We start from the raw sequence: 9,364 nt of genomic DNA, 5'->3' as shown, positions 1-9,364 counted from the left end.
TGGCGAAGTGAAGAAAAAAAAACCTTGAGAGAAACCAGACTCAGTTGGGCACGACCATTTTAATTTCTCCGCTGGCCAAACGTCTTGTGCAGAGCTGCAGTCTCAGCGGCGGAGGCTGGAAGCTGGCCTCAGTGAAGACTCGTCTGTCCCTGGAGCGTCACAGGAATCAGTCTCATGTTCCACTCTAATGAATGATAATGAATACTTTTTTGTAAAATGGGATTATCAGTTAGGCTTTTGAAGATATTTTATTTGAATCTGTCAGTTTTCCATTGCATTAAATTGTTGGTCCATATGTTCACTTTTCTCTTATTATTATTGTTGTTAAAAGTATTATAAGCCTGATGTAAGGTTCAAGAAGCTGAAAAAAAGCGTGACAAAATAAAATATAAGATTATTATTCTTACACAAATAAACCTTTTATTTTTTTATTTTAATTATATTATTATTAGTATTATTATTACAAAGGCGGCACTGTGTCTAAGTGGTTAGCACTGCACTGCTGAAAAAAAAGCATAAACCAGCCAAGGCTGGTTGACTGGTTTTAGCTGGTTGACCAGCCTGGTTTTACAAGGGTTTTGGATATTTCAAGACTGGATTAGACATTTCCAGCCTGATCTTAGCTGGTCAGGCTGGAAAATAACCAGCTAAAACCATCTAAAACCAGCTTGACCAGCCTGGTTTAAGATGAACATAGCTGGCTTCGTCCGGTCTCTCAGGTCAAGCTGGTTTTAACTGGACATCTCTCAGCCTGACCAGCTAAAACCGGGCTGAAAATGTATGAAACCAGCCTGAAAATGGGCTAAAACCAGGCTGGTCAACCAGCTAAATTTAAGCTGTTTTTTTCAGCAGGGTGTCCTCAGCAATAAGGTTGCTGAATCGAGTCCGGGTCAGTTGGCATTTCTGTGTGGAGTTGCATGTTCTCCCCGTGTTGGGGGAGTCCAAAACATGCGCTATAGGGGAATTGATGAACTAAATTGGCCGTAGTGTATGAGTGTGTGTTAATGTGTGTCTGTGTGTTTCCCAGTACTGGGTTGCGGCTAAAAGGGCATCTGCTGTGTAAAACTTATGCTGGTATTGTTGGTTCATTCCGCTGTGGCGACCCCTGATAAATAAGGGACTTAGCTGAAGGAAAATGAATGAATTCACCAAAATTGTGTTGATCGTCTCAGTAACGTATAAAATAGTTTGATTTGTCGCGTTGCGTTGTTCGCCAAATTATATAAACTATAATTAACTAGCGTTTATTTAGCGTTTATTCAAAGGACAAACTTTATTCTGGTAATATTATTATGAGCTGTTTAGCTGCATTTTCCCCCATTTCGTATACGCCGCGCTCTGTCGCTGTGGTGACGGGAGGAAGAAGCATTCTGGGCATTCTGGGATACTGGTGGACTCAACAACGCTAATACTGTGATGGCGACCAATATCGAGCAGATTTTCAGGGATTTTGTAATGAATAAGATTAAAGAAATCGAAGATGAAACCCAAGAAAACAGGTACAGTGTTCAATGCTTAGCGCGTGAGTTACTATACTGCGGACTCGTCATTAACGCGTTCATTTGTTTCTAGCCGGTTAGCAAACATTAGCAGGTATGTTTAACGCTAACGTTACACAAACTGCACACAGTGAAACACTGTTGACATATTAGACGCTGGAAATTGTGTATTTGCGCATTGAACGCTACCTTTGGTCGTCGTGTGTTTGTTGCTATGCAGAAAATGCTGCAGGAAGTAACGTTATAGTATATACAGTATTAGGTGGTAATACCATGGTATTGTGACATTTACCACGCTACCGAATGAAAACAATGATGATATATTGTAATTGCATGTTCCTAATAATACTTCAGCATTACAATGGTTTGTGTGTTTTCTGATGTAAACATTTATAATGATGCTTTTATTAATATGTTATGGTTAACTCGTTGATATTTATATGCACCATGACTTTCTAACAGTTTGAAGTAATATATAACAGTGTTAATTAATAATAATAGTTGCTGGATACATAGCTGTGACAGAAATGTTCAATTTAGTAATTTACTTCATGTCGATTAAATTAATATTCAGACTAAAATTACTGATTTGACAAAACTGATGCTATGAGAGCATTTTCTTTACCTGTATGTATTGGATTGAGGTAAAGCTGGTTTTATATATGCACATTCGTGACTTGACAACTTGTGACATGCTCTCTATATTGTTTACCATGGTACTTGTATTCGGACTGAAATCACACTTTATGACTTCAAAACTATTTAATTAACTGAACAATGTTGTATTTTGATAGTCATTGGCTGCTAATATGATTTCACTATTTAAAATTAGCCAAGAATACTTTTCTGAAATTATGTAATTAAAGAGAAATTCAGAATGTGTGAAAATAAAATAATCTTTACCTCAACTGATAATTATATACTCCATAACTTACTCCATAACTATGTGACCTTTTGAAGTAGTTGTCGGATAGTGACGCTGTGACAGAATTATTAACTTTATTCAGTTTATTGATTTACTTCATCTGAAGCTCAGTTAAAATAATATTCAGAATAAATTACTGATATGAAAAAACTAACAATATGAGAGCGTCTTTACATGTATGTTGTATGTATGGAGTTCATAATTGATTCATTTAGCATTTATTTTTGAAACAGTCTTTGTGATATGTAGTGTTTTATATACACTTACCGGCCACTTTATTAGGTACACCTGTCCAACTGCTCGTTAGCGCACATTTCCAATCAGCCAATCACATGGCAGCAACTCAATGCATTTAGGCATGTAGACATGGTCAAGACGATCTGCTGCAGTTCAAAGCTAGCATCAGAATGGGGAAGAAAGGGGATTTAAGTGACTTTGAACGTGGCATGTTTGTTGGTGCCAGACGGGCTGGTCTGAGTATTTCAGAAACTGCTGATCTACTGGGATTTTCACGCACAACCATCAAAGAGGAAATATCCAGTGAGCGACAGTTCTGTGGGCGCAAATGCCTTGTTGATGTCAGAGGAGAATGGCCAGACTGGTTCCAGCTGATAAAAAGGCAACAGTAACTCAAATAAGCACTCGTTACAACCGAGGTCTGCAGAAGAGCATCTCTGAACACACAACACGTCCAACCTTGAGGCGGATGGGCTACAGCAGCAGAAGACCACACCGGGTGCCGCTCCTGTCAGCTAAGAACAGGAAACTGAGGCTACAATTCACACAGGCTCACCAAAACTGGACAATAGAAGATTGGAGAAACGTTGCCTGGTCTGATGAGTCTCCATTTCTGCTGCCACATTCAGATGCTCGGCTCAGAATTTGACATCAACAACATGAAAGCATGGATCCATCCTGCCTTGTATCAGTAGTTCAGGCTGGTGGTGGTGGTGTAATGGTGTGGGGGAGATTTTCTTGGCACACTTTGTGCCCATTAGTATCAATTGAGCATCGTGTCAACACCACAGCCTACCTGAGTATTGTTGCTGACCATGTCCATCCCTTTATGAGCACAGTGTCTCCATCTTCTGATGGCTACTTCCAGCAGGATAACGCACCATGTCATAAAGCGCCAATCATCTCAGACTGGTTTCTTGAACATGACAATGAGTTCACTGTACTCAAATGGCCTCCACAGTCACCAGCTCTCAATCCAATAGAGCACCTTTGGGATGTAGTGGAACGGGAGATTGGCATCATGGATGTGCAGCCAACAAATCTGTGTGTGGCTATCATGTCAATATGGAGCAAAATCTCTGAGGAATATTTCCAGTACCTTTTTGAATCTATTCCATGAAGGATTAAGGCAGTTCTGAAGGCAAAATGGGGTCCAACCTGGTACTAGTAAGGTGTACCTAATAAAGCGGCCAGTGAGTGTATAAAATAGTTTGAAAAGCTCATACATAACAAAAAATCCAAATAAATGGGTGAAATAATGTTCCACTGCTTGTCATAAAAACTGATTTTTTTTTGTTCAAATTGCTACAGAACAAACCACTGTTGTCCAAGTATTTATCCTAATTAACCTAGGGAGACCCTTAAATTGCACATTAGGCTGAACACTAGTATGTTGTCAAATATTATGTGCTGTTATCATGGCAAAGACAAAATAAATGAGTTATTAGAAAAGCTGATCATTTTGTCTCTAAACTGTGTCTCTAATTAGTTCAAAAATGTTTGTCATTCAGTGTTACAGATGAGCCACAGCCTGAACCTGTGACAGAGACAAAAGAAGATAAAATTAATGAAGACAAAACAAACTCACCAACAGGTCAGTCTTCACTACGTTTACCTTATTTCTGCTTTCTGTCATATATCCGCTCACTAATACATGCTTGTCTTCACTACAGATAAAGTCACACATATTGACGTCCAAGATGACCACGGTAAAGAGGACACTAGCACTAAACACAGGAAAAGTAAAAAGCACAAAAAACACAAGAGCAAAAAGAAGAGAAAGAAACGCAAAGAAGGAAAAGGCAGCAGCTCAGACACGGAGTCTGACAAGCAGAACCAAGAAAGGTGTGTGATGCAGATCTTTTTCACTTACAAAATATACGTAATGCTGTAAATTTACAGTAATGCGGAGTTCGGACTGCACGATTTTCAAAGTAGTCGCGGCACAGATGTTTTCACACTGTGTGACGATCTGGGCTAGCGTTTCGTCGCTGCTTTGTTTGCACTGCAAGATGGACCAGCGACAGGGGGGGGGGGGTTCACACTGCATGATTAACAAAAGGAGAATCACAGACAAGTTTGTCCAAACTACGTCTTAAAACCAAACACGCACGAGAAGTGACATGGAAACAATGCGAGGTCATGTGGTATATCTTTTGTTGAACTACATCATGAGAAAGAAGCCTTTAGTGGGATGGAAAATGTACTTATTTTGCTCACCAGGGGCCTCATGTACGAAGACTTGCGTTGAATCAATACCAAAACATTGCGTACAGACAAAGCTGTAAATGTGCATACACAGTAAAAAATTCAGATGTATAAAACACTGCGTACGCTGAATCCCACGCATATTCTCTTTGTACAACCAAATTAACGTGAAACTGAGCGCACGTGCATGAGCGCAAAACCCCTCCCTGCCTCCTCCCCCTAATAAATATGGTAATGAGTCTATTTTGGCAAAACCAAACAAAAAAGCAAGCAAAGAGAAACTTCACAGAATGTGAATTGGAGGTGCTCCTTTCGGAGGTAGACCAGATAAAAATTGTGTTATTTGCAGGTTTGTCCTCCGGAATTAATAACAAAAGAAAAAAGATAGAGTGGGAGAGTTTAGCTGATGCAGTTAACGCAGTGGGGTCTGAACATCACAGTGAAGCAGCGGATATTCATTTACACTGAGGGTTGCTGATGAACTACTGAGAGATTTCTGCTGCTGTCTGGGCTTTCACTGCTGAATTACATCTCCCTTCCTTCATGTGTTTAATACTTTTTTCCTGCGTCATTTTATTTTATTACATAAGACTTAATTTGTAAACTAATTACTTTTGTTTTCTTTTCATATATGGATTTATTTGGTTGTTACATCCGGTGAAAATTTCAAGTCAGCAGCACCTTTAGAAATATGTTTTCTGAGAAAAATGGTGACATGTTGAAAACGTATTGCTCTCGCTGTATAACATTGTTCTAGTGTTTTTGGTATATTTTAATGAAAAACATTTGCATATTGTGCCTTTAAAGGGTGTCTTTGTGATTGTTGGCATACTCTTTGTTCGTAATCTGCTAATTCTTCTCTTTGATTTTGTGTTATCTGAAGCGGAAAGAAAAAGAAGCGAAAGAAGAAGAAAAAGAGCAAAGATGCCGACAAAGCCAAGAGGTCAGGCTCTCGATCCGAAAGCTCTTCAGCATCGGATTCTGAATCTGAATCAAAACCTTCTAGTGACAATACAAAGTCAGCAGGTAAGACTGAGCTCAAAGACAAATCTGCTGTTGATAAGCCTCAGGAGCTACCCGACATTATTCCCAAGATGGAGACTTCGGTCCGCAAAAGCACAGAAAAAGAAAGACCCAAGGAAAAGAAAGGAAGCTCCAGCAGAGCATCTAAAAGTAAGGATGTCTCCAGAGGAAGCAGATCTAGATCACCAAAACGGAGGTCAGGACACAGATCCAGATCACGGTCTGCGAAACGACAGCGGCGTTCGAAGTCAACCTCACGCTCTAGAAATAACTCCAAAAAGAGTTCTCATCAGCCTAGAGAGAGAAGCAGATCAAGGTCAAAGAGACGCAAGGATCGATCCAGGTCTCGTTCTGTGAAAAGGAAACATTCAAGATCCAGGTCACGCTCCAGACGAACGAGATCCAGGTCTGTTGTGATCTTGAGAAGGAACAGAAAGTCTGCATCTAGGTCACGCTCTCCACGATGTAGGAGTAAATCTCAAAGCAGAAGCAAATCTCCAAAATCAAGGTCCGTTTCAAAATCAAAAGATAGACCGATTGAAAATGAATCAAAGAATCATGCTGTGGACAGTAATAAAAGTTCTGACACAAATAAAGATGGAGAAAATCTAACTGTGAACTCTGAGTGCACTTTGATTGACGCTGCTCCCAATGCTGGATTTAACACTGTTGGCGCCTCCGGTTCTTGGCGTCCAATTCCCTTGTTGGCAGAACCACCCAAGTCTTCCCAAAAGTGCATTACACCTGAGGTGCCTTTGGAAATGGCCAGTGTGCATGAAGAACCGTCAACGCTCAAAATTGATCCAGAGTGTTCTGCCAATCCTGACAAGAAAGAACCCAGCGCGAATCCAACAACCACCACAGAGACTTCAGCCAACTCATCAAAATCTCCCAATCCAAAAACCTCCTCCAGATCCAAACGATCAGCTTCCAAAAAGAGAAAATCCAGGTCGAAGTCTTCTGAAAGAAAATCACACAAGTCCAGGACGAGGAGCAAACGCTCAAAATCAAAGTCACCAAAGAAGAAAAGGTCGAGGTCTCGTTCGCAGGGCCGAAGGAAGAAATCCCGAACTCCTGACAGAAGTAGACGCTCCAAATCGAGAAAGAGGTCGCGCTCGCGTTCGAGGAGGAGATCCCGGTCGGGTTCGAGATGGAGAAGAGGATTCGGAAGTCTGAGTCAGAGGGACCGATGGAAACGGGAGCCCAGCCGGTCTCCGGTGCTCATTCTCCGGAAGAAAAGATCCACATCCAGAACTCGACGGAGCACCAGCAAGACTCCTCCACGACTTACAGAACTTGGTACACAGATATTTTTTAAGTTATTTTAAATGTTTGAAGTTATGAAATGTGTAGTTTTAGGAATATATCAATATATCCTTTCAACATTAGGCATTGGCAGGTATAAGATTCTGATGGTACGATAACCTTGGATATAGGGCTGCACGATATTGGAAAAATCTGATATTGCGATATTTTATCTTTCTCCAATAAATATTGCGATATAAATACAGTTTTACAAGATAGTTTGATGATTTTCAGGGGAGTCTAACAGTATTCAGATACAGAAATCGAATAATCACAATGCAAATAAATGCTTTTCTTTGTATTGTTTCTAGTTCAAATATCTAAAAGTTCTTAGGGTGTACTCACACTATGTACAGTTGCCTTAAACCAGGCTGAAGCACGCTTGTCCCCCCTCCCCTCTGACCCGACGGCCTGTACTCGCATTGCATCCGAGCCGAGCATGCTTACGTCATCAATGATGCGCTGTTCAGTTTAAAAGAAGAGAAGCGCAGCCCAGTGGAGTCATTTGGGATGCAGTTTGCGTTCATTGAACAGTGAGACTGATTCAGAGCACTCACACTTGTCAAACAAACCGGAGAATGCGCCCGGACATAGTTTGGGTAGCGAAATGTGAGTGCCCCTTTACTGTACCTGAATACTGACTCCACAGAAAACCATAAAACACTGTTCATTTCATTTGTATCTTTGTCTCTGTTGTGTTGATCTATGCTCGTAGATTGTTTATTATGTTTAATGCATGATTCACTCTAAAGCTATTCATTATTTCCAAATAGAGATATTCAATTCATCTGATGAAATAGTTTCCATATTGAATAAACCTTGAAACCGGTTATCGTCCCATGCTCATTCCACATTTTGACCAGTTTATTCCTCTGCTCTTCTCTCTGTTTTGAAATCCAGATAAGGATCAGTTGCTGGAAATAGCGAAGGCTAACGCTGCTGCCATGTGTGCCAAAGCTGGTGTACCCATCCCGGACAGTCTCAGACCCAGAGCTATTCTTCAGCTGCCCTTGCCAAACGCAAACTCCGCGTCCTTGTCTTTGCCAGTAATGCCGAACATGGCTATGAATGCTGCTGTGGCAAGCATGACTGCCGCCACCATGACTGCCGCTCTGTCCAGCATCGGTGCCTTAGCCTCTTTCCCACAATTGGCCCCGTTGCCCACCATCGTCAACAAACCACCGTCTTCTGCCACACCAAACCTCGCCAGTATTGAAGAGGCCAAAAAGAAAGTCACAAAGCAGGCGAACAGCTTCAGCATTAAAGAGCTAACAGAGGTAAGAGCGAATCATTCTGCATCGATATTGCAATGTGCGCATCCACATCATTGCATCTGCAGTGTTGAGTTATTGCAGTTTTTAAGCCATGTCATGTATCAAGTAATGTTTAAAGCCATAATATTTCGAATTTATACGATGAAGACTGCATTGTGATTTTACATTAGATTATTCGATTTCTGTACCCATAAAGGCTGTTATTTCTCTTTTGTCTTTGCTCTATTGTACTTATTTCTGGTTGTAATTAGGGCTGCATGATATTGGAACAATTTAACACTGCAATATTTTGCTATTCTGCGATATAGATAGTTATATAAATACAATTTTAATTAAATAATAGCTGTATTTCGAAAGAATTCCTTCATTTAGATCAGGGGTCACCAATCTCGGTCCTGGAGGGCCAGTGTCCCTGCAGAGTTTAGCTCCAACTTGCCTCAACACACCTGCTTGGATGTTTCAAGTATACCTAGTAACCCCTTGATTAGCTTGTTCAGGTGTGTTTGATTAGAGTTGGAGCTAAAATCTGCCCTCCAGGAACAAGTTTGGTGACCCCTGGTTTAGATTGATTGTGATGATCAAGCGTTTTCCTATGCAGTGCGTTTGCATAAATCATAATAAATTACAACAGAGCAAAGATAAAAGTTAAATAAGCAGCGCTGTTCATTATGCATCGAAACTGCAACATGCGCATCCACAATAGTCACATCACAGGATCTGCAATGTTGAGTTATTGCAAAGTTTGGCCATAATGGAATGAAAGTTCATCGTCTTTAAAGACATGGTATTTTAAATTGATGTAATGAAGACTGATTATTGATTATTCAATTTCTGTGATCGTAAGTGCTGTTATTTCACTTTTATCTTCGCTATGTTGTATCTATCTATGGTTG

General features: G+C 40.5%; 1 protein-coding gene across 5 annotated transcripts in view; it reads left to right on the top strand.

Annotated features, from left to right (window-relative positions):
• Positions 1-1,393: 1,393 nt before the first annotated feature.
• LOC130233574 (protein SON-like) overlaps positions 1,394-9,364 on the top strand; it is a 27,322-nt gene continuing 19,351 nt past the window's right edge. For all 5 annotated transcript variants that reach the window (XR_008838215.1, XM_056463688.1, XM_056463702.1 and 2 more), the window contains exons 1-5: positions 1,394-1,499; positions 4,173-4,255; positions 4,335-4,506; positions 5,753-7,191; positions 8,098-8,474. Coding sequence is in view for 4 of the 5 variants with exons in the window: in XM_056463688.1 (XP_056319663.1) it covers positions 1,417-1,499; positions 4,173-4,255; positions 4,335-4,506; positions 5,753-7,191; positions 8,098-8,474 (2,154 nt within the window). In the remaining variant the exon portion in view is untranslated. The remainder of the gene's footprint in view (positions 1,500-4,172; positions 4,256-4,334; positions 4,507-5,752; positions 7,192-8,097; positions 8,475-9,364) is intronic.

This window comes from Danio aesculapii, chromosome 1 (genome assembly GCF_903798145.1).
Source record: "Danio aesculapii chromosome 1, fDanAes4.1, whole genome shotgun sequence".
In the NCBI taxonomy this organism is placed as follows: Eukaryota; Metazoa; Chordata; class Actinopteri; order Cypriniformes; family Danionidae; genus Danio; species Danio aesculapii.
This window is presented reverse-complemented; position numbering and strand designations above follow the sequence as displayed.